Here is a 27010-nt window from a genome sequence, read left to right on the forward strand (position 1 = left end):
AGGACTCTCACTCTACTGCCTCCCTGACCTCCTCCTACTCCCTCAACCTTTAATCCTTTTCACAAACCCCCGCCCCAACCTAATCCTAACACAACCAGAGAGAGGCCTCTTTGACCACCACCACCCTGCCTTATAGGCAACCTAATTAATCCTTATTTGTCCTTAGTCAATTACTCTTGCTCAAAGGACAGTTAAGTTGAAAAGTAGCTTGATCTACCCTCCAGCACAGGCTCAGGCCCACCTCTATCAGTCCTATCCCATTCACCTGCCTTTTTCTTGGGCACGAAATCTAGGACCCTTTTCTACCCTTTCTGTTTTATCCCCTAGACATATCCTTTCCTAGAGATACAAGGTAGAAGGCTGCAAGGGCCCAAGAATATGTGAGAAAAAAAAGCAGCTCTGGAACCAAATGACAAAATTAATCATTATGCCTACTATGTGACAGGAAGTAGGCTAAATGCTTTATAACCATGATCTCAATCCTCAGCACAAGCCTACAGGGTCAGCATTATCTCCATCTCACAGAGGAGAGAGCTAGGCTCACAAAGATTATATAACTGCTCAAAGTCACAAAGCTGGACAGAAATCAGGATGTGAACCTAGGTCTATGACTTTTAAGTCCATGCCAGTAATGTTCCAATGTTCCTCCACTGATCAGTTGCTTTGTGTTCCATGAACAATGGGGACTTGGCTAGCAAAAAAAAGGAACACAGGATCAAAAAGCAAAAGGTGGTTAGATGTTTGAATGGGCTAGGAAAGAATAAATGGGTTTGTGCAGGAATATAGAGAAACAAAAAGAGGCATTCCTGAAGGAACGCTTTTACATTTATCATATGACTTTAACATATGTATAGATAAAACATTTCAAAGTTAAATACATTCAACACATAAGGGCTTAACCTACAAAATTAGCCATTTCTGAATTTCAACTCAACTGCTCATATTTTCTAATGAATTTACATTCTTCGAAACTATTGCAGCTCCCCATCTACACTGTTTAATAGTAATTAACATGTTTTACCTATTTAAAATGAGTATTTAATCAGATAACACATAAACCCATTCTTCCTAACACAAACAAAAGACCATTACAGAAAAAGCTAAAGTCTCTAATCTGCCTTCTTACACTCTTCAGACCACTATGTACATTTGGCATGTATTCTTTCAGAGGTTTAAAAATATATTCATAGGGGCGCCTGGGTGGCTCAGTTGGTTAAGCATCCTGCTTCGGCTCAGGTCATGATCTCACGGTTCGTGGGTTCGAGCCCTGCGTTGGGCTTTGTGCTGACAGCTCAGAGCCTGGAGCCTGCCTCCCTTGTTTGCATTCTGTCTCTCTTTCTCAAAAATAAATAAACATTTAAAAATATATATATATATATTCATATATATATGTACCCATAGAAAAATGTTTTATGTTATTTCTTCCCTTAAACATAGAAGTATCCATATTGTTCTACAACTGCTTTCTTGGACCAGTATTGTGCTTGTGAAATAGGCCTCTTATATATATATAAATTTTATCCCCATATATACACGCATATATGTATATATATATTTTTTGTCTTTCCCCAACCCAACCATATACACATACCTCCTACAAAGTAAATGCATAGTTTTCTCAAATTTTCTGTTCTGGCCCTTTAACTGCATCTCTTCCATGCTTGGTCTACTTTGGCACAAAGGTTTTCTGACCTACAGTTTCTATGAAAGATACTAATAATGAAACATAAGAATCTATGGAACTTATCAATCCTGAGTAAAAACCAAAGAGCCAATACATCCAAAAGTTCAACATGTAGTGATTTCAAGCACAGAATCTGCTTAAGAATACTATAAAGAATAGACAGGGCATTTAATAATGAATACTAGATAGGGCAGCAAATAATTCAAGGAGTAGTAATATAAAACTTCTATTATCACAAAATAGAAGTCTAGGAATTTACAGTTCTAAACTAAAGCCATTATTTGTCAGAATCTATCAAAAACATGTGGTTCCTACATCAAACTGAACTTTTACTATTGAGCAGCTTGACATACATTTGCCCCAAGATTAAAACCTTTCCCAAATAAAGGAAGGCCTGTCTCTCAAGTGAGGGAAGGGTAAAAACAGTAACTTTTCAAATGCAGATTTTCATTCCACCTTCAGTAAGTATCAAGTCCTTCAGTCTATGGTAAATTCTAACCATCCCACAGATGGTTATTACATCTGTAGCCCTCTGGAAAGTGTGACTGTAGATTCTTCTTGTCACTCGATAGCAAGCAAACAATACTCCTAATAGCTAACTTAAAGTCCTTACAAAGTTGAAACCTCCTCCTTCTCTATCCTCAGAAGAGCAATGACTGATCACCACCTGATGTGAATTTTAATATTCTTTAAGATTATTTTTAAATCCAGTCTTCCATGTAAGAATTCTCAAAACCCTTCAATATAGCCTAGGATACAATTAGGGTATACAAAGAAATTATGACTCCCTCCTCTTTTTCTTCTAGGGGTTGACTAACTCCAGTTATTTTAACCTTTTTCTATTAGGTTATGCTTTTCCTTGCTGTTAACAGCAAACTAACCAAGAAATAATCAAGGTTCTTAAAAAAAAAAAAAAAAAGCAAGTTAAAAAAAAGCAAGAAGATAGTTTCACTCAACAACCTGAAGCACAACCAGCAATTTTCACCAAGCCTCTTCCAGCTCTCTGCCACCTCCAATCTTCCTTCAAAGCTCGTTGGTTTGCCATGGACATCTGATAAGCAGCCCAGTTTATCAGACCCTCGGAAAATGACTTTTGGAATCACCTTATTCACTTGAAATGACTTACATATGAAAGCCATATCTAGCTGGACAAATGGTAAAGAGGTTGGACAAAAAGTACAAATTCCTACTGCTACCACCTCTGACTATAGTAAACAGTTCAGAGCTAAGTATATATGCACTTAAAAAAAGGAGCAGGTGTACAGGTTAGCAGTGTGTTGGGTAAAAGGCAGACCCAGGAAGGATACAAAATGGGAGAGAAATAAACACAATGGTCAAAAGAGTAGGCTTCAAGGAACTACAAAAGTTAAAGTTGTTCCTTTCCTTGACTATTGTGTGTATATATATATATGACCAGCTGGTATTACCCAAAACCACTAGGTTCTTACCCGACAGAGTATCAACCCAAGCAGTTTATTAGGCATTAGTTTACTAGGCATGATAACGTAGGGGGAGTTTGACCTTTGCAACCAAAACCTATCTTAGAACATGAACCAAAAGTACATGTAGCTCCACATATTATTTTCTTTATACTGATCATAAATGTCAAAATCTTTCCATGGTATAGTTGAGACTCTCCTTCCCCACCCCAATATTTTAACTCGCAGTAATTATCACTAACTCTATATTGTTATTACTTCTTTACATGCCTATCAACAAATTGTATATTCTATGGGAGCAGAGACATATCTTATATTCCCATCACCTAGCAGAGAGCCTGGCACATCACAGGCATATGGTAAATGCTTGTTTTGCACTTAAATCATCCTTCTGATGGTTTCAAATTACAGGATTTTTCATTTAAAACAAACAAAGAACTGCCCACCTATTAGAAGGGCTAAAAAGCAAAGAAAACTCCTGACAATTCCAAATGACTATACGTCACTTTGGAAAAACAATTTGGTAGTTACTTAAAAAGTTAAACCTTACCCTAAATCATACAACCTAGCAACCTTAATCTTAAGTACGTACCCAAGATAAATAAAAACACATGTCCATAAGTACAAAAACTGTAAGGTGCCTCCTTAGCGCAGTAGGCAGCGCGTCAGTCTCATAAGTACAAAAACTGCATACAAATGCTTATAACAACTTTATAAAACAACTTTGTTCATAATTTCCCCAAACCGGAAACTACCCAAATGCCCATCAACCGATAAATGGATTAACAAATTGTGCTGTTTCCACATAATGAAGTATTATTCAGCAATAAAAAGAAACGAAGAATTGATACGTGCTATGACATGGATAAGACTTGAAAACACTATAAGGGAAAGAAGCCAGTCACAAAGGATCACATGTTGTATAAATTCCAATTATATGAAATATCCACAATTGGCACATTAGCCACAGAAATAGAAAGTAGGGTGGTCATCGCCTAGGGCTGGGGTAGTCAAGAGGGAATTGACTGCTATTGGTTGGATATAGGGTTTCCTTTTTGGGGCAATGAAAACGTTTTAGAATTAAATAGTGATTATTGACTTACAACTTTGTAAATAAACTAAAAACCAAGGCATTTCAATAAAATTTTAAAAGGTCAATGAACTTTATAGTATGTTAATTATATCTTAAATATTTTTTTATGTTTTTCTAATGTTTTAATAAGAACGATGATCTACCTGCAAATCATCTATTTTAGGTTATAGGACATAAGATACAGTAACTTTCCTCAGCTACGACTGCAGGAAGGCAGGCAAAGTTTTGACTGCAGCTGTTCCTTCCATTCAGGAGCCACAACAGGACTCAGGTAATAAAACCTAATTCAAACAGTAGTAAAGCTCAAAAGGCAACTACTGCCAAATAACAAATGCCATCCATTGTTACAGTGTGTGTCATTTACATTTCTAAGGATGTCTTTAACGTTCCTGCAGAGACCTACAAAGCAGTTACTAATGATATTACCCACAAACAGTATCTTCTCTTGTCTCCCACTGTTTCTGCATTTTTTAATACTCCACAGAGATTCCAGTCTTAGAATGATGTGCTGTGTCTTCAGAGACCGAGCTCATCCCATTTATAACCAGGGCACATTTTAAGGACGTGCTCCAGCATCTATCTAGAACTATTACTAGACCATAAAAGATACTTATATTCATAAACACCAAAGAAGGCCCTGCTCCTGTTCATTTCAATGGTTGTTTGACTTGAATCCACAAACACCAAAGTCTGCCCAGCTTGCTGCTGTTCATTTCAATTGCTGTTTGACTTGAATGGATAAATGGGGAGTTACACAAGCAGATTCTGCAGATTCACCGGCATCTGACAGGGGCCACGACACGAACACTTCTGCTGTGGTCCCCGTTATCCTCTATGGTCCTTGTATTTAAAAACTGAGCAACAAAACACAGCTGCTTTTATGCAAACAGTCCTATGGCAATGAAAGCAATAAAGCAACAACTGTGCCAATTTGATCTAGCAGCTAAGGTTCTTCCCTCTTTCAGAAACCATGATGCCATGCCCAGTGTACACACAGCTTAAGAGCTATGGACTTCTGCACTGTCACTCCCGGCCACCACTGGAGAGGTCACCAATGTATATGTATGTTTATTTTTAAGCAGGGAACCTGGCAAATACCAAAAAAATTCACTCCTACTTGATGGACTGGGACCAGAAGAAGAGAAGCACATTAGTTTTTCTCAGTTTTGGAACCCTTTTAACGGAAGGAGAAGGGAAAACAAACAAAAAGACCACATCTCAAGTTTACTATACAATTCTGATTCCATATGAGACCAGTAATAAAAACAGATTAAGTAACCAAATAGAGCCCAAACTGCCCTAACCATTTTTAAAGCTTCATTATTTCTGAATTTGAGCAGATTTATGCCCTTAGCCCCCTTTATGCCCTACCCATCTGATAGAAGATAATGCCGGTTTCTAAAAATATCAATCTGCCTCCACCAATGTGCCTCTAGGGAGACAGAAACGGATGTGTATACTGCTTTCCACAACAAGCCTCGTAGAATTTGTCACAGCTACCATACGATGGATGATTAATATGTGCCAGAACCTGTGCTGAGTACTTCACTTAGATTATTTTGTTTGGGGCACCTGGGTGGCTCAGTCACTCAAGCGTCCAATGTCAGTTTCGGCTCAGGTCATGGTCTCATGGTTCATGGGTTCGAGCCCCACACTGGGCCCTGTGCTGACCATGCATGGAGCCTGCGTGGTATTCTGTCTCGCTCTCTCTCTGTCCCTCCCCTGTTTGCTCCCTGTATCTCTCTCAAAGTATATAAAATTTAAAAACTTATTTTTAAAAAATTGCTTTATGTAATCTTTACAACTGTGCTATAAGGTAGATATTACGATCTCTATTTTACAGATTAGGAAACTAAATATTAAATTCAGTCCTTGATAACAAATCAGGGGACCCTGAAGAAGGTTATCTACACACGAATTATTTGTTATATAAGCATCCCTGGAAGAAAAGAACATTTATAAATCCTTAACCTAATCTTCAATTTAAATGTTATCACATTTAACATGAATGTATTAAAGCATCTGAAATCAAAAGCATCTACATTTATTAAAATATTTGGTATTTATAAGGTTAAGAAAATTCACTTTAAACTAAAGCCTGTATAATTCTAGTAATGCTACTTTAAGGTAGTTTAGAGATCTTAATACAAAATGCAACAATTTAGATTAAGAGAAGTTCTGTCAGAATTTCCAAAATGTCCACATCACAAAATGCTTTTTAGAAGAACAGCTTTCTTTATTACTTTGAAATATTAACGCTAACAAAATTTTGCCGTGGGTGTTGAGGGCTGTTTAAGTCTTTCTTTATTCCACATACATTTACTGGGAACTTTAATGTGCCAGGCATTAAAGATTAAAAAATTCAGTGAGGTATTTGTCTCTGTCCACAAGAAGCTAGCTGTCTAGCTTACAAATAATTACCATATAATGAGGTAAATGCAATGACAGAGCTATATGCTTAGAATTATGGGAGCACAAATGATGGAGAGATCAAAAGGGCTTCCAGAAAAGGAGAGGCACAGTGACTTGCACAGATGTCTGTCTGGGCCCAACTTTCTCAAGAAAGTTGGACCCAGGAAGAAATTCTCCAGAAGATATATAGGTTATATATAAGCTACAAATAGATAACATTTGTTTGTAAATACATTAACATTAAGGATGTAGTTTACTAAATAAACCCTTTCTACAGGACAGCATCAGGTTGACTTACGTGTTAATAAGCACAATTTCAGAACAATATTCTATCACAACAAAGTCCAACTTTATATTTTTAACTTTTTTAAATGTTTATTTATTTTTTAGAAAGAGAGACAGAATATGAGTGGGAGAAGGGCAGAGAAAGAGGAATACACAGAATCCAAAGTAGACTCCAGGTTCCGAGCTATCTGGGGCTCAAACACACTAACTGCATGATCATGACCTGAGCCAAAGTCAGATGCTTAACCCATTGAGCCGTTCAGGTGCTTCCCAATTTTATTTTAAAGACTTTTGTATGTGTGAGGCCTTAAGTCTTTTTCCTGGCATTCAACTTTGGAGATCTGGTGGGGAATATTATCATTATCTATTGAGCTATATCTGCAAATATTCACTCTCCAGCATATTAAGGTTATAAATAATCTAATTTCTTCCTATTACCTTTTATTTATAGAGGACTTTATATCTCATAAAGTATTTCCACACACATCCTTGCTAATAGGAACCTCATTAAGGTATTCTTTTGAGCCTTATTTAGCATGCCCTATCCCACTCCAACATATCCCAGAACCTTCCTCCTATTAAACCAACAATAGGGCTGTCAAAAACTCTTGGAATTAAATAACAGCAGAACTGATCAATATTGGCTATATGCCTGGTCCTGTTTCAAGCACTGTACATGTTTTATCTCATTTCCTCCTCAAAAGCCTAATGGAGGTAAATAATATTATCATCCATTTTGCAAATGAGAAAACTGAGGCACAAAGATATCATACAGAAAGTATCTGAGACAGGAGTCAAACCCAGGCAATTTAGAGCCTTAAAACCATTGTGCTCTTCTGCTTCTAGATTAAGAATCATTCCTAATTAATAATTCTTATTTCTGTTATTATCTAACCATTATTTTTCTATTGATCCTGATGTGTGGTGCAGGGGAAAGAGTGAAAAAGAAATGTACCTTCTTTATATTATGGCTTCTTATTCATTAAGCTAAATTCCAGACCTATTAAAAGAACTTTAAAAAACCCTAATGTTTTACTTAAATTTGTGTGTCAAACCGTATTTTAAGGAAACCATTCAGTAAAAAACATGAAGCAATAATTTGCCTTTGCAAAGCAATTAAAGTAGGATCTCCTTTTAAGGTATAACTATTTGGAGGTTCTGAAACTGATTCAACTTACAAAATTAATTTTATTCTCAAAATGCTGGGGAAACATTTACTATCTAAGAAGTGAAATACCAATGTAAAAAAAAATTGTATATAAACATAAATACTTTATAGTATAAACATTCAGCACTCTTTCTATGGACTCTATCATCCCTGGAGTACATTATGCCTTCTAGAGGCAGAGGAAAAAATAAGCAAGCTGACTTGCAGTGTTATGATTACCCTCATTCAACGAAACTATACGGATATATACAATATTCTAAAAGCAAAGATGAAGAGGAATTTCAAGACATGATTTGAGGAAGGAAAAAGGAGAGAAAAGCTATGAAAATATAAAAAGGAAAAAGCACAGAGAACTCACTATTTGCACAACTGTATATACAAAATACTCAGTTTCTTCACTGGGATGACCAGTGATAGCCAGAATTATAACGCTCTGGTGCTCAGCAATTTGGTAAAAGTAAAAACAGGACATCAGAACACATCACAAGCACTTAAATGTCAGTAGAATTGGACAAGTTATTTAATCTCCCCGTGCATCAGTATCCTCATAAGTGAGTAACAATAACAACAAAAATGCAAACAATAATAGTACCTCACATGGATGTTATTACATATCTGTAAAGCACTTAGTACAGTACATAGCATAAAGCAAGCAGCAAAAAAGTGTTAAATAAATAAAATAAGCAAATCAATATCATTTTTCTCCATCATCATACAGGAAGATGACAGTGGTCATATACCACGGTATGTAAGTCCAGAAAGAGCCTCAATTCTGTCTTCATGAAATAATGATAACTAAAGTAAAAGTCAGGCATAATTTATAGGCTGAAAACTATGGGAAGTGGCAAATAAATTACATCCAACTAAGTGGAACTAACTAGACAGAAGGCATATGAAAAATCTGCAGTGATTATTTTGAAATAATAGAAGATAGTAGGCTCCAGGCTCTAAGCTGTCATCAATGCAGGGCTCAAACCCACAGCCATAAGATCACGACCTGAGCAGAAGTCGGACGCTTAACCGACAAAGCCACCCAGGTACCCCTATGACTTAAATTACCTAAATTAAAATCCACACTTGTAACAGTCTGCCTTATTTCATAAGAATGAAAGAGCAAATCATGTGGGCCCTATGGTTCCTGCTATGCCAGAGCAGAAGATCATAACATTTAAAATAGAAATAGGTGTATCAGTTTCACTGCTGTTTCTGAATCTTATAAATGGGCTAGGACCATGATCTAAATTTTCAGACACTGTAGAACTCTTGTTATTTTCATGATTTGGTACCCAACTCCTGAGTGGGTCTGTAGAGTACAAGTGGGTAGAGTTTTAGGGGAGACACAAAGCAAATGTGCCCATCTCTACTATTTTTCTTTTAGTCTCAGGACTCACTGGAACACCATTTTAAAATCCAATAGCCAGGGTAAACCCCCTAGTCTAGAACTGAGTATAATGTGGCAAGTTAGCTGAAGTCCACCAAGTCTTCCCAACTGAGTGAATTACACCCTGCCATTTTGATTCCTATCAGTGGTCCAGAATTACAGCTACTAAAATAGGCCATATTTATGAAAAGCTAAATTTATCCCCAAATCACTAAACAGAAAACCATATATTTGACTCAATTTTCAACTTTTCACCATTGAACATATGTTAAAGTCAAGCTACACATATTTCACTTACCCCCAAATAGTCATCTATCCCACCCAAATGTATTTTAGCCATTTAATTGTTAAACTTTCTCAGTGCTCTTCACATCAGTAAATTCAAAGTTTTTTAAATAAAGCCATCAGATACACTCCAAACACTATGGCATCTTAATATAGAAAATCAGAATAAAACTCTTTCCCAACTTGGGAACCATATATTGATGAAAAAAAACCATAGTAGCAGTATCTAAATAGTAACACATTTACTTGATTTACCAATATGATGAGCCACAATCTTTTGCAGCTTTGGCTGCTTTACTTTGATTTTCAGTATGCTTAAGTCTCCCTACCATCAATGAATACTCAAATCAAATTAAGTTCATATTAACAGAACATGATTAAGAACAACCAATGATAGGGGCACCTGGGTGGCTCAGTTGGTTGAGCATTCTACTACTCTTGATTTCAGCTCAGGTTATGATCCCAGGGTCATGGGATCAGGCCCCATGCTGAGCATGGAACCTCCTTAAAATTCTCTCTCTTTCTCTTTCTCCCTCTGCCCCTCTCCCTTGCTCCTGTGGGCTCTCATTCTCTGAAGTAAAACAAACAAAACGAATGACCAATGACAAATAGTATTCCAAAATCAAAGAGAAATTTTGACTTTTACATCATTAATATTTCTTTATGATTACATGGTCTATTCAAGATGTCTCCGACTCAATTCTCAACAAGGGGCCATGTACACATGTGTGCATATATACATACATACATATCAATGAGAGATGTGGGTGTATGTTTTAACGTAAAAAAAATTACAAGCACAAACCCTGTTCTCCAGCCCACCTGCAAGGGTTCTATCCACAGTAAGTCAACTTAAATAGCTGAACAGATAAGACAACCTTTTATGAATTCTACAGAGGAGGAGAAGTTGTTATAGGGATCACTGTAGCATAAAAGGATGCTTTCATTCACTCCCTGGACCTGACCTTATATGGGTTCTAATTCCCCAATTTAAATTGCATGCTTGTTGCTCATTCTCATTTGAATAGCCCCTCAGCGTCATGACACTCAATTTACTGTGGGGACAGAGATTCAAGAAGTGAAAACATCCTTATCGGTAGTTTAAGAATGAGAATAAGTAGTTTTGCCTTTTCAAACTTCAAATGATAAAATTCAGAGAGAAGGCTGCAGTATGATGGTCTGGAAGTCCCAAAAAGAGAAAAGGGGGAATATTGTGGGCAACACAGTGCCACCTAATTTTAGCAGAGGCAAAGCCATGTAAGCAAAGAGAAAGATTTAAAAAAAAAAAAGGAGCCTAAAAGTAGATACTGTTTAATGCATAACAGCTCAGAATGATCTTGTTCTCCTTCCTATCCTCTAGTTTCCTTTGTAAGATTTCTCACACTTATATCTTCCTAGATTTGTGCTAAATCCAAGATAACTAACATGCCTTCTCACCAGCCTCCCTCAACCCAGGCTGTACTGTGGCAGGCACACACATTTCTCCAATCCATGTGCCTGGTCTTTCTAAACATCTATTTTTATTGTCCCACTGCCCTGATCTTAGTTCTTCAGAGTTCTCACTGTCTGCAGCAGAATCCACATTCTCAGCCAGACATTTAAGACTGCAACTGTCGTGATAAGCATCATCAGTACTGGTCTAATTCTGGACTCCATTTTGAATCCTTACTCTTACTTTACCCTTTATGTCATTGTTTTCACCTACTTCTAATCTATGTTCTCTTGCAATGTAGTATGTACAAAGACATCTTAAATGCTTTTTGAAATCAAGTAGAATCTAGTAAATAAAAATGTATTGGTTTTTTGGATCCTAAAAAATCCAATCCATCCTTATCTCCCAGTAAGATCTAAAGGTCTCCTACTCTACCCTACAACCCAGCAATTACACTACTACGTACTTATACAAGGGATACAAGTGTGCTGTTTCAAAGGGACACATGCACCCCAATTTTTATAGCAGCACTATCAAAACTAGCCAAAGTATGGAAAGAGCCCAAATGTCCACTGATGGATGAATAAAGAAGATGTGGTATGTGTGTGTGTATATATATATAATGGAGTATGACTCAGCAATCAAAAAGAATGAAATCTTACCATTTGCCAACTAATGGATGGAACTAGAGGATATCATGCTAAGTGAAATTAGAGAAAGACAAATTATCATATGACTTCACTCATACGAGGGCTTAAAGATACAAAACAAATGAATATAAGGGAAAGGAAGCAAAATAATATAAAAATAGTGAGGGGGACAAAAACATGAGACTCTTAAACATGGAGAACAAACAGGGTAACTTGGAGGGGCTGTGGGAGGTGGGATGGGCTAAATGGGTAAGGGATATTAAGGAATCTACTCTTGAAATCATTGTTGCACTATATGCTAACTAACTTGGACGTAAATTAAAAAATAAAAAGTAAATAAATAAAATAAAAAATAAAGGTCTCCTACTCTAGTCAGGAAGTTCTGCTCAATAACCCCACTTCTTGCTCATTTTTCTTTCCTTATTTTGGATTACCATTCTCTGTAGCTAAATCTTGTCTATGCTACAAAATAGAGCTCCAAGGACACTCTCTATTACTTTTATCACTTTTGTTCTTAACTATTCTAGGCCAAACTCTTGCCCCCTCCTTGGCTGTTCAGTGCAACTGACACATCATACAATCTGTTACTTGCTTTCATATAATGCTCTGTTGCATGTATGTTGGTTCCTCAGGACAGGATTCAGATAATTTGTGTCCTCCATAATACCTAACACTAGTTCAAGAACATAGTATGTGCCTTGTAAATACCGAATCCAAACTCTAGTTAACAGCATTGCCACATATGATGCATGTGAATTTCTTTGGATTTATAATAGAGAGAAAATATAGAAAAGAATACATAAGAATTTTACACAGCATAATGGTTTATAGAGCTGTCTCTATGGAACATAATCTACACATTTCTTTTCTATATAGGTTGACTTTTTACAGTAACTGAGTACTATAAGAAGTCATCAGACTGGTTCATTAATAATATACACAATGCAAATTATGCTGAACACATGGTCTTTCTTTGATGGTTTAGAACAAACATGAAGTGTCTTAGAGGCATCATAAATATTATGATTTTGCCACAGGAGATTAAAAGCTTGTGTTTTGAACTTGCTTATGACATTCCCTAGAAGAAACTTCTTAATATAAATCCCTGATGTCAGCTTACTTGCCTATGGCTTGCTTGCATAAAACCAGAATATCAAATGAGCAATTGCTTAACTTCCTGGACAGTATAAAATGGCTGCCTTTTTGAATATTTAATTATTGTAACAAAAGCTGAAGCATCCTTTTACCTAGCTTTGTCCTCTTCATTGAAATCTTCTTCATGTCTTTCAATGTCCTTTTGACGTCTCAGTATTCAATACATTCTCTATTATTTATGTCTCTCTAACAGAATGTGCCACTCCAACTCCCTTGTCTGCTTCAACTCACCATTATGCCCCTCAGTGTGAAACAATATATTCACTATCAAAAGATTTTTCTTTCTTTCCTCCTCACTCGGGCCTTACATTTTTGATACTAAGCTATAATTTGCCTTAAGTCTCTGTGTTCCATATTTAACAGAATCTGGGCCTAAATTAGAATATCAAATACCCCATTGTATTTTAAAATAAAAATCTTGTGTTATACTTGCATGATTCACCAACTTTAAAATAGCTACAATGGAATAACATTTTATATGCTAGATCATACCAAAGGTCAAATACGATCATATACACTGGCAAATATGTAGAGGTACACAGTAAGCTCTAAAATGTTAACTAAATAATTTTGCTACCTTCAGATGAGCTCATGTCTTTGGAATGCTGAAGAATTCAAGGGCAAAATATGATAAAATCTATCTCTCCACCCAGTCTCAAATGTTCTAAAATGCTAAATTCATAATGCCTTTGAAGTGGAATTTAAAAATTTCCATTCATCAAAGTTTTACTTTGCAATAGCCTGAAGCATTAACACAATTCATCTGTCTTTATTCTGTTTATATCAATACAAAGTTTAATCTCACAAACATTGCAAAATAATGTTGCATCAGCATTGTAAAATGGTTCAAAGTATTTAGATTGTGTTTTTGTAGCTTAAGGACCAGCTATTTTTTAACCAGATTCAGTATTTTGATACTGTCATTACACAGTTTTAAGTAATAAAGTCTTTTTCTTTCTCCAGATATTTTTGCCCTTGAATGAGCACTATGACAATGAGGGGCCTGGCAAACTTTTAATTTAAGCTACCAATTAAAAAATAGCAACCTCCCCCAAACTAACAAACAGAACAGGGTGTCTTTTAATGTAGGTATATGTAGAATATGATGCTGGAAAAGGTTGAAAACTGTTTGGTCAATTGCTCTTACCAGGCCTTGATATCAACCATATTAAATTGTATTCCGAAATGCTCTGTTGTTAAAATGCTCCATACAATAGAAACCAGGAAATAGATGATGGCTAGGTTTCCATACTAGCTAACTAACTACTAACTACTAACTACTAACGACTAACTGGTTGTTAACTGGTTACAAAGCTAAAAAAAAAAACCTGGACCAGCATCCGCCTTGTTCATATATGAAACCTCAAGGGCTGATACACTTCTCTTCAATAAGCTTCATTCAGGTCTATCATTGAGACATAAGCCACTGTCCCTCCACCGTACAATCCCTAAACTTCTACCCCCGCCTCCCACCCCCCAGCTCTACCCTCTACTCTCTTCATTAAGTTACAGTAATAGGAATGGGCCTTCTGAGGTCATAGCAACCATAAAGAAGTGAATGGGAGAGTGCAAATGTTCCTCTGAGGAGAGGAGGTCATCTGTAACCAGCAATTTCTGAAAGTCAATATTTCCAATTTGTACTTCTTATACCAAAATGAAACAACATCCCTCTCTTAAATCAAAACTTTCATAAGCATCTACTATAGTTGAAGCTTTGTTTAATTGACTTTCCAGATTAACCCATGCGTTACAACCCTATACAAAATATCCACAGTACACTCATTACCTGTCACAGATTAGCCCAGAAATTTCTTTCCTATCGGATGAGCTGCAAGCTTACCTAGAGGTGGTGGGTTTGTCCCTAAGCCTTTTTTTTTAAAGTTTATTTATTTTGAGAGAGCGAGAGGGAGGGGTAGAGAAAGAAGGACAGAGCCTCTAAGCCTTTTTAATGTTTGTATTACTGTAATTCTGTGATTTAACTTATGTAAACCAATGAAATAAATGCCAAAAATTTTTTTGGGAGAGTGTGTGCACAGGAGCACAAGTGTGTGGGGCAAAGGAACAAAGAGAGAGAGAGAGAGAAAATCTTTTTATTTTTTAATGTTTATTTTTTGAGAGAGAGACAGAGAATGTAAGCAGGGGAGGAGTAGAGAGACAGACAGAGGACCCAAAACAGGTTCTGTGATGAGAGCGAAAGCCCAATGGAGGGCTCAAACTCAAACCGTGAGATCATGACCTGAGCCGAAGCCAGACGCTTAACTGACTAAGCCACCCAGGCGCCCTAAGACAGACAAAATCTTAAGCAGGCTTCACACTCAGTGCAGAGTCTTACGTGGGGCTCCATCTCACAACCCTGAGATCATGACCTGAGCTGCAACCAGGAGTCAGATGCCCACGCCCAACTGAATGAGCCACCCAGGTGCCCCCAAAAAACTATTTTTATGATGAAAAATACTTTGAATGCTCTAGAGAAAGCTAGAAGGGTATTTGGGACCCTTTTATTTAGAAAGTTCTTAAAGTTAGATGAATATATGAAAAGGAAGAAACATTTTATGAGACCTGAAGGTTTCAGATTTTTTAAAGGTTTACTGGGTGCCATGTAGCAGTGCTTCTACTCTAAATCTATGATTCTTAACCATTTTTGAGTTATGGGCCCCCTTGGAAATTTAATGAATGGTACAGCCCACCTTTCTCCCTAGAAATACAAATGAATAAACAAGTTATGATTCTGGTGGTTCCTATACCCTGGCCCCATTTCCTTTCCCCTCCAACCTCTACTTCCCACAAAGGACATCTCCTTGTGGCTCTATGGATTCTAAGCTCCTAAACATTTTATTATGTTTGCACCAATTAAAAAACTAGGCACTATATCAGTATGGCCAACTAAATTCCTTACGGTCTAATATCAACTTTGTTACGACCTTATTAATGGTATTCAGACTGGCTAATAATATCCACTAACTCTCAAGAGAGTTTATTCAACATAAAAATAACACATTCCAGGTTTCATTTCTCTTATTGCCTGTGATCCTCCCATATGATTGATTGGTTAGCAATTCCTTGTAGTTCTTTGCAATACCAGGCCGTAACTCATAAACAAGATGACTAATCAGCTAACATACACTCTAATGCGCAGGGTACAACAACAACAAAAAAAGATCAGTCTAGAATCAGTAAAAGCGCTTGAGTTAGAATGGTAGTTATTTCTTCTCTCAGATTTAGTGTTCTAATAAGTAGTCCATGAAGTAATCTATCTTAATAAGGTTTTCCTTCCCACACATTGAGAGTCACACAAAAGCATGGGTGGATAAGAGATGTCAAATCACTTGCTCAAACATTCCCAACACATAGCTTTCCCCTGTGAAATTCTTCCACTCTAAACCCACCTGGCTTCTGAGTCATGAAAATTCTAATCTGCCACTACTGCGCATTTTCACCTCTAGATCATTTTCCCCAGCTGCTTAAACTAAAACCTGGGAGTCATTCTAAACTCCTTCTCCTCCCTTCCTAATATCCAAGCAATCACCAGTGCTTCCAGTCAGCCTTCTAATTTATTTTTCAAGTGTCTTTTCCTTTCAATCACTTTAGATCCTCACATTTAACTGGCTACCCTGCCTGTGTTTGGTCCCCCACAATCTATATCCCAGAATAATCTTTCTGAAACAAAAATGTGATCACTTCACTTACGAACTTAAAAGTCTTAAAATGGCTATCTTTCGCAGCTTAAAAATCCTTGAATGTCCCCCTACTGGACACAGTTGAAGGCAAAAAATGCTGGAATGTCCTTGTGATCTGGCCCCTACCTGCTTCTCTAGCCACATTTCTCACTCACCTCACCCCTGCCCTGCATCATCTGCTCTCTCAGCACATGTTTTACTTACCTATCCACCTGCTCTTCCCTCTGCTTAAAGCAAATCTTCTTTGCTGCAACTCCTACACCTGTCCGATGGGTGTGCCTATTGAACCCAGACCATTCAGCTCTAAATTAGGCTTTTAAATGCCCCAAATGTTCATAACGACATTTGTTTAATAGTTAAAAATTGAAAACAACCTAAACCCTCCAAATATAAAAATGATTTGCGGGTGTGCCTGGGAGCCTCAGATGGTTAAACGTCCAACTCTTGCTTTTTGGATCAGGTCTTGATTCTCACATTTGTGAGACTGAGCTCTGAGTCAGGTTCTGTACTGTCAGCTTGGGTTTCTCTTTCTCTCCCTCTCTCTCTGCCCCTCCCTGCTCATACATGTGCACATACACTCTCTCTCTCTCAAATAAACATTTTTTTTAAATGACTTGTTAAATTTTAATGGATTCCTGTGTTAGAATTTTATGCAATAAAAAATGTTTGTAAATTTAATGATATGAAAAACTAAAAAATATGGCTATAAAATTGTTAACACAGAATCATCTCAACCATATAAATACATTATACATACACATAAAAAAGAGATAATTGGCAGAAATGCACCAAAACAGGAGTACTTACCTCTGGGTAACAGGATTATGAACAATTTTTTCCCTCCAGTTTTAACGGTGAACATGAATTACTTTCAAAATCCAAAAAACTGAAAATATTTTAAGCTGTGAAGACTTTCCTGGAGACTTTTACTTTTACATTGCTAGCTACATGCAAATAACCATAAATGCCTAAACAATCATTTTTTAAATGTAAATCATTAACACATTCAACAAATATTTACCAAATGCCTAAAATATCCCGGGCTGTCACAACCTCTGCGGCGGACATAGCAGTAGAAAGGCCCTTGCCCTTGTGGGAGGCTACACTCTAGTGTGGAGAAACAAAACAAAATAAACCAGCTCACTTTGGAGAGTGACGAGTGTTATAAAGGCAATGTGGGATGAGGAATATCAGGGAAGATCTGGGCAAAGAGTGCAACATCAAAGGCATATCGAAAGATGGTGAGTGACAAGAGGCAAGCAGGGATGGTAGAATGGAAGAACTGGACATGGATGGAGATAGAAACCTATGTTTCCACTCCTGCTCTGTCACCTTCTCTGAGTCTCAAGTGGGATGACAATTTCTAATTCATAAGAACATGTAAGGATTAAGGATTAAATAAGGTAATTTCCATGAAAAGGGTGAGACCAGTACTTGGCAAGCAGGGTCCCCTGTATTTTTTAGCTGTATCTATTTGTAGAAGGAGACATGAAAAATAATACAACACTCAAGGGGCACCTGAGTGGCTCAGCTGGTTAAGCGTCTGACTCTTGATTTCGGCTCTGGTCATGATCTCATGCTCAGCATTGGGCATGGAGCCAGTTTAAGATTATTCTCTTTCTCTCTCTCCTTCTACCCCTTCCTGTACACGTGTGCAAGCTCTCTCTTTCTCTTCCTCAAAAATAAACATATTAATATAATACAATACCAAAAAGCTGAAGTACATGGATTATGACCATGAGTGAAGATCCCAAAAGAAATTCAACAATGTAAATCCCATCCCTTTGATCAGAGATTTGTAGTTAACAAAAATACTACATATGATATCCTTCTTAACCACTTATCTGAACTCAGAATTCTACTATTGATTATAATTGCTTTAAATAACAATGTGGCCATGAGTTGACTAGTTTACCCACAAAATCAAATGCGAACACATAAAAACAGATTCATATCCAAAAAGTGTATCTCAGCCTTTCCCCCAATCTCATAAACATTACTGGTCTTCACTATTTTTAATCCCCTGCACATCTCAGTTATATTTCTCTCATCCAAAAGAGGAAAGGAAATTTTCCACAGCAGATTGCAAAAGAGAGGTGCTGGGCACATTAACTTCTTGTCCTTTTTAATTGCTGTGTATCTGAAACCTAAGAACTAGGTCTCCTGGACATTGAGTAGGTAGTTAAATTGTCAGATCATGAAAATGTTTCCTCTGAAGTATTTTAAGCCCTAATCAGTCCCCAAACCCTACCATATATTTAAGATAAGATAGTCTTTTGGGGCACCTGGGTGGTTTAATGGGTTAAACATTCAACTTCAGCTCAGGTCATGATCTTATGGTTCATGGGTTTGAGCCCCACGTCAGGCTCTGTGCTGACAGCTCCCTGGAGCCTGCTTAGATTCTGTGTCTCCCTCTCCCTCTGCCCCTCCACTCTCTCTTTTAAAAATAAACATTTAAAAATTAAAAAAAAAAAGATAGACAGGCCCTTTACCTCTCTGCTTTCCAATCTCACATTCCTCAAATGAATGACTGAATGGGCCTACTGCAACCTACTTTGTCAACCTCTTAGACCAAAGACTTCTCTTCTTAATATGTGTAAGTGCTATTGTCAGAGTTATTCTGATCCTCATTCTGGTCAGTTGTAGTATTAATAACAATTTGAGAAGTCAGGAACAAAACAGATTACCATAACAGGATAAATTAGCTCTACAAGAAGGAGCTGATTAACAGTGAGGAGGTAAAGAACAATTTAACTTGTAAGTTGCAAGCTGCTGTTTCCATGCATTGGCTCCCAAAATCTTTTATGTCAAAATAAGAACTCTGCTTTTTGACATACCAAACCTACAAAGAGAGTCATATCCCAGAAACTATTGGATGTCCTTAAGCCTGGGAACACAGATGATATTTGCTATTTTTACAAACTGAAGATGTCCTTTATGACATTATATACATTAACCTATTTCCACATCCTATGGACACATCCTACCATCTTGTAGAGAAATGGCATAAGGGCAAATCTGTCTCAAAAATGTTAAATAGTCCATTTTTTAGAAAAATAAAACTATAGCACCTTGTGTTTAAATGTTTATTCATTCATTTGGGGGGCCTGGGTGGTTCAGTCAGTTAAGCATCTGACTTCAACTCAGGTCATGATCTCATGGCTTGTGAGTTTGAGCCCTGTGTTAGGCTCTGTGCTGACAGTTCAGAGCCTAGAGTCTGCTTCAGATTCTGTCTCCATCTCTCTCTGCCCATCCCCTGTTCGCACTCTGTCTCTCTCAAAAATAAACAAACATTAAAAATAATAGTAACAGAGGCACCTGGGTGGCCCAGTCATTAAGTATTCAACTTCAGCTGGATCTCATGGTTTGTGGGTTCGCACCCTGCATGGGGCTCTGTGCTGACAGCTCTGAGCCTGGATCCTACTTCTGATTCTGTGTCTCCCTCTCTCTTTACTCCTCCTTTGCTTACGCTCTGTGTCTCTCTCTCTCTCTCAAAAATAAACCGTTTTAAAAAATTAAACAATAGCAATAAATGTTTACTCATTCATTTAATGAGCAGTTACTAAATGTTAGGTGTTTGTAAACTTCTAGACGCTGGTTCATTCGGTGACCATTTAATTAGTTGCACTGAGTTACCATAGAAAGAGAATCTTTTTTTCTCTTGTACTTGATCTTGACTTTGAAATAAGTTTGAATCCCTAACAAATAAAGATATTTGGTTGTCCACAGTCTTATAAATACAAAATCAGTACACAATATTTCCTTTCCTCCATGTGTATTAATTCTATGATCACCTAAATATTATATAAAGACTAGTGCCTATTTTTGTTTCTCTCCTCTGAAGTATGCCAACAAGGATTCATATTATGGATTTATTATTTCTGATAGTTATATACTAAAACTTCTGGGGAAAGAAAAGTAGGCTGAATTCCAAGATACAAATTTATTGTATTATTTTCATTCAGTAGTACCTGTCTATTTCACATAAAGTCAAAATGCAAATACTAAATGGTTTCACATTCAGAAATTTACATGTTCAGCATCTGTAAAGAACACTAAAGGATATGAAAACTAAATGTAATAGAACCGAAACATAACAGAACCCTCATAGAACAAGCCATGTACAAGTAATAAGGACCCGCTGTGGGGTGGCTACTACTGCAAGCACAGCGATCTCTCCAAGAAAGCCCCTTTGTGGTGGTGGTTATATTCCCCAACTCCCAAGATCCAAACTTGGAGCTCTATACTGAATTCTACTTCTGACAATCATATGGGCCCCTACAGAGAGCCAGGCCTGGTCTTCGGGAAAGTGGTAATAAGGAGCTTCAAATTAGAGCCTTTATTGCTCCAGAACTACCAAAATCAACACTGGTAGCATTTGGGAAATTACAAGTGTAAGCATTTCTGCCATCACCAATTAAAATGTTCACAGAGCGAGAAAAAGTCTTATACTTGCATTGGTGAGTCAGCCAGAAGCAGAAGCAGGTAGTTACAAAAAAGCAGGTAGTTACTGCCTTTCTAGGTCAAGGCAGTCACCATAATATACAAAGAGTGTATATAATATACACTGCTCTTCCATCTCTGCTGGACACATCTTTCCAGCCCTTCTCCATTTCCAGATGCCATCAATTACTGTTTAATGCTGGACTACTGATTATCAATATTTCCTTTATTAAACTCTGACTATAACTGGAGGTAGTTAGGCAGACATCTAAGAGCCATAATAGTATCTAATTTTCTGAACACTCTGTACACATTCTCTGGAAAGCAAACCCAGAAGATTGGTGTTCTCTCCATTTTTGCAGACTGGTTAAAAAGAATCATTGGCTAAATGACGTGATCCAATCACCAATGACAGAGCTGTGGCTTCAACCAGTGTCTTTCTTGTTTCAAGCTTTATGGTCTGTCCACTACTCTATACTCCTCTCCATCTCTCTCCTCAATAAAATCCACATGACTTAATCAAACTTTTCATATTGTAAAAAAACAAAGCCATAATCTTCTGATACTTGCAGATCAAAACACTACAAAACCCACCTGAGCAATGACAAGTTCCAAATGGACAAGAATTGCCCTCGAAAAAAGCAAAATAGGCCAACCAATGGAGAAAGCTATTTAAGTAGAAAATTGTATCTTATAGAATATCTAAAAGCATTACATTTCTGAGGGCATACTTTTGTATCAACTCACTGCAAGGTCATAAAAAGTTAAAGCTAACTACTTTTCAATATGCAATTTTGAAGTATACTGTTTATATTTTTAACGTTTTTAGTAGCATAGAAAACCTTCTAATATTTCCTAAACTACCTGTCTTTTAAATAGAATATAGATAATGTGGCTTCATGGGCATTCACAGTAACCATGCCATAAAGGCTCTGAAATAGTTTGCGGGGTTGGGTGGACCGTAAGTGGTTTTGCATTAGAGCAGTAGTTAAGAAACAAACAACAGAAGACTCTCCAGTTTTAAATTTAGGTCATTTTGACTAACCTTAGTCAAAAAGCAAGCAGGAACTTGACAACTTATATATTACTTCCTAAAAAGATGGTTTACAAAAAAAAAAAGGAGCAAAAATGTGCAAAATATTAGTTTCCTAAAATTTTATAAATAAGCATATTTATTTTTAAATATAATCTATATTCCCATTAATTCACATAAGGAATTTGTTCCTGTGATTGATAACCCACTAGCCAAATTAACACTAAATATCATTTAACTAGACTTATACCAGAAAATAAAGTCTTTTAATCTGGAGTGAGGGAAGTGGAGAGGATAAAAGCAGAGATGCAGAAAGAAAGCAAAACATAACTTGAAATTTTCCCCCCAAAAATATGATATTGAAAAATACATAAATTAAGTAAATTAATAGAGGGAAATACTGACTACTGTTGCAAATAAGTGGCAATAAATATATGAGGCCATAATTTTCTTCCCTCTTTCCATCAATATAAATTCTTTAAAAGCACGATTTCCAGGATATATTATAAAGGCAAGTACAGATTCAGTCCAGTCTCCTGTCTCTACACTGCACTGTTAACTGATGTCCTAGAGCTATCATACCCAAGGTATTAGACTGGAGACGGGCTCTGGAGGCAGACTGCCTAGGTTCAAATCCCCAACTCTGACAATTATTGGCTGTGTTATCGTGAACAAATGAAGTAAATGTACTAACTTTCAATTTTTGTCAAGTATAATGAGGATTATAACAGTCCTGAACCTCAAAGGAGTTCCAATGAGAAGCTATACCTAAACTGTTTAATACAGGGCCTGGCCCATAAGTAAATGGTGGATCACCACATTGTTACAGTAACCAGAGGGTACCTTCAAACAGAAAAAAGACCATACAACATTGTATAGAACTTTATGGTTATTCAGATTACACTGTGTAAGAAATCAGTAATCCATACCATAATAAGACCCTGCAGAACTTCTGGTCACCATTACAATAACAATACTCATAGCCCAACATTTATGTGGTGCTTTACTATGAGCCAAGCACTGTGCTAATGCAGTTTCTCATTTGAACTCATCTGAAGCAAAGAATTGTTATTATTCCCATTTTACAGATAAAGGTATTAAGGGTCAATATGTATGCGTAATTTGCTCAAGATTACAAAGTAAGTGACTGGCAGGGTTAAGATTTTGAAACCTAGGCAATCTGCCTCCAAAACCTACTTCTGATACAAGCTACCCACCCAAACTTGGGCAAGGAACTTCACATATTGGAATTTCAATTTCCTCCTCTGGACAATAAACAGAGTGGTGAAATAGGTATTCTTGAAAATCCATTCTAAACTTCTCTGGACAAAAATGCTATATAAACCCACATTTACTACCTATAGAAAACATCTCTGCTTGAGTCCTTTTACAGACCCAGGCTTTTCTGTCTTATATAAATATAGAATGATGCATATTTATAATTCCCCCAGGGTAGTGCCTCACTGTTCCTGAGCCACTTAGCAGAAGGTACATCACCAAGAGACATCAGCCAGGGAGCCTCACTAGATAGTTCCATAACCTTAAATCCCTTTAAATGGAGCCCAAAGAGTACCTGACTTAAATTAATTCTACCTGACAGCACTAGTGCTACAGGGAAGTTAAGGTCACACACATCAACAAAATTAGCCAAACCTTTAGACTAGAGCTAAGTCACTCTACCTCTTAGGACCTCAGTTTCCCTACTTCCATAAATGAAATGGTTTTTAGATACAAATAAACCTGAAGGAAGCAGCCACCCCAATTCAGGGAAACCAATCAACTTTGTTAGAATTGAGGGAAGAGGGTAAGGAACATGTAGTTTGGAAAACCACATTCAAATACAGTTACTGCTTTTATTATATAAACCACAGAAGAAAAGCTCCAAAAAAAAAATTTATTGTGTTGGTTGGCAAAAGAGGGTGAAGCAGCACTGAAGGGATATGGATTTCAAAAATGCACATTAAGATACATTAGAGTAGATCACTGTTGCAAGCCCCATTTGGCTGAGAATCTAGAAAAAAAAGTCTCTAGGACTACTTATTTTCTCCCTTTCACAGAAAAATGATTTAAATAACTGCACAGACTGACACATAAAATTCTAAACACAAGACTCAGGGTGTTTTGTTTTTGTTTTTTAAACCTGTGTGATATACTTAAGTCTTGTGATGTTCCAACCCAAAGCCAAAGAACAACCAGATTACTCCTAATTTGGTTCTACTATTGCTTCAAAACACTGAAGCTCCATTTTACGTAAGACAAAGAAGACTTAAAGAACATGTAATTTTTCCTGAGGCTAAATATATAAAGCTCAGTTCTGTATAAAATCTCTCCTCGTACAAATCTTTTGGCCATCTTTGCCTAGTCAATAGCACTACCAGGGATGAAAAGACAAGAAACCAAACTCAAACCAGTCTGTCTGGCTCGTATTAGCATAACTGGTAAATGGCTTGCTGAGAAACAACTGGCAATCCATACACTACTTGTCAATATGAGTTTGGGGGAGATTTTATGGATTTACTTTCTCCCCAGTCCTCATTTCCAGAGACAATTAAAAGCTAGTTGTATTCAGACTCACCTCTTAGAAAAAGATAAGTGATGTTTACAGCATCAACTCTTAGCCCTAAACCTCCCTATCAGATTTTAGGTTATCTTCTAAGACTGGACTTGGATAGGGAGCAACAGAGGAACTGTTAGGAAAAAGGGCTCTTCTACCAAATGCCGCCTCCCTGTTCTATCCCCTCACTCCTCAAAACCCATAAAGAAATTCCAGAAAGCAGATTCCTCCTTTTCTCTACCAAACGAATTTCATCTTGCGTTGTCTCTTCATTTTATTAAAGCAAACTTTAGAACAATGGAAAGAAATATACCTTAATATTAAAATCCTTCATGCCAAAAGGACCTGTGAAAATTTGTCAAGATCCTCGCTCATGAAAAACTCTCATACACACAATTTACAAGTTTCATGGACTCCCTTGAACTGTCAAGGTTAAAAATCCTTGCTCTAGCCTAGAGAATCATGTGCTTCTCAATAACCCTATCTCCTCCTTCATGGATGGGAGCCACCTCAAACATCACATCTGAAATGTAAAGAACAAGAAAATGAAGGCTCCAATTGCACCTGATGCTTTCGACGACCTCTGTCAGATGTTGGTTCTACTGTTTTTCAGCAATGCTCAAAGGATTTGTTTCATTTCCTTGACCACCCAAATTGGGTCTTATCCAAAGCCCTCCTCTTACCTTCCTTTCTTCTTTTCTTTTTTAACTGAGTTTATAGCCAAATCAATTTGTAAGTGAAGGATAAATGTTTGCCTGAGAACAAAAGCCCCCAGTGAACACGCATCCTCACCACCCCTTTCCAACTCAAGATGTGCAGGACACTGCCAACTAACTGTGGCCGTGGGCTGGATTAGGAAACAAGAACAGAATAAGGACACTCCATTCAACCTTTTTGTCTGGGGCATTTCCTGGGTTTTTCACTGGTATTTAACACGAAGACACAAGGCTCATTTTTCATTAAAGTTGCAAGACTTTCACTTTGCCCAGTTTCAAATGGTGTAATTGATCTGCATTGTCTTCTTAAATAACCCAACTGAAGGACACTGCAGCTTTAAATATTTCAGTGCTAGCTAGCAAATAGACTCCATTGCAATATGGCTCTGAAGGTCGCGTCCTATTGTCTCTTTGCTCTAGAAAAACAACATCTAAGTCCTTCTTCTAGGTAACATCAGAAGGGTTACCCCTAGAATTTCCACTCTTCCAACTGGGTCCCTGAAGGAGTTGGGGAGTTTATTGGAATCTCACACTCATAATTTTCCCGGCAGGGGCAATATGCTGATTGCTATTAATGATGCCAGCACCTTAGCGAGACATAAACACATGTGTTCACATTAGTTTAATTGAGCATATGCAACTGTCTGAAATAGCACCACTCAAGGGCTGTTAACCTCTTAAAGAGTAGGCCCAGGGTAGTTTAGGAGTGGATGGCTTTCAGGCGGCACTCTGAACCCAGGATTGCATAACCTGAAGTGTGTAGCTACTTAAAATGACAGGAATCTCAGTCTACTCATCCTGGGACCATGCCAGCACCTTGCACCTTTACTTGTTAAAGAAGAACAAAATAAGAGGCACATACATGGTGAACGAAAAAATAAACCAAAAGAAAAAGGCCCTTTTCTATCTGATCAGGGCGCTTACATAGGATTCCTTACGCAGTCACAATGTTCCCCCACCCTTGTCCCCGGTACTGGAATAGCCCTTGTGAAATGGAGGCTTTGGAAGGGGAGAAGGGAGCTGGACATCCATGCCTTTTTTAAAGAACAAACATCAGTGGACGGTTAAATGGCAGGGAAGAAGGAGCAAAGGGAGCGGGGTAGAAGGAGTGTGCAGGTGCAATGGAGCATTACCTGAAATGGCAACAGATTGTTACCATTATCCGTCCGGAAAGCGTTATCCTCCATCCAGGACTTGGAGGTGAGCGGGGCCGCGCGGGGGAACTTGGGCGGCGCGATCACATTGCTGGAGAAGGGCTTTTTGAGAGGCGAGATGGGGTTGAGCGGTGAGGGGACGCCGACACCCACGCCCACGCCCACGCCGACCGCCCGGCGAGGGTCCCGGCCAGCCGGCAGGCCGCCCCACGGGTTGGACGGCGCGCTCCAGGCGGCGTTCACACTCTGGTGCGTGTTCCAGCTGGACGAGGCGGACGAAGCGGCGGCCGCGGCCGCGGCGGCTACTGCAGCCGAGGACGAGGACGGCTTGCTGGTCATGATGGGCTGGTGGCCGTACGCCGCGGCGGCACTCCTCTGCGCGTAAGGCGCCTGGCTAGGGCTGGCGGGCGAGCGGCGCTGCTGCGGGGGCTGTGCCTGCGGGGGCTGAG

General features: G+C 37.9%; 1 protein-coding gene across 4 annotated transcripts in view; it reads right to left on the reverse strand.

The window, feature by feature from the left end:
• CPEB3 (cytoplasmic polyadenylation element binding protein 3) overlaps positions 1-27010 on the reverse strand; it is a 184443-nt gene that overhangs the window by 122560 nt on the left and 34873 nt on the right. For 3 of the 4 annotated variants that reach the window (XM_029932229.1, XM_029932228.1, XM_029932227.1), the window contains exon 1: positions 26541-26991. In XM_029932229.1, coding sequence (XP_029788089.1) covers positions 26541-26900 — 360 coding nt within the window. In that variant the 5' untranslated portion in view covers positions 26901-26991. Of the gene's footprint in view, positions 1-26540; positions 26997-27010 lie in introns of those variants that run through there. The other variant, XM_029932231.1, reaches the window with a different exon arrangement.

This window comes from Suricata suricatta, chromosome 2, assembly GCF_006229205.1.
Source record: "Suricata suricatta isolate VVHF042 chromosome 2, meerkat_22Aug2017_6uvM2_HiC, whole genome shotgun sequence".
Lineage (NCBI taxonomy): Eukaryota > Metazoa > Chordata > Mammalia > Carnivora > Herpestidae > Suricata > Suricata suricatta.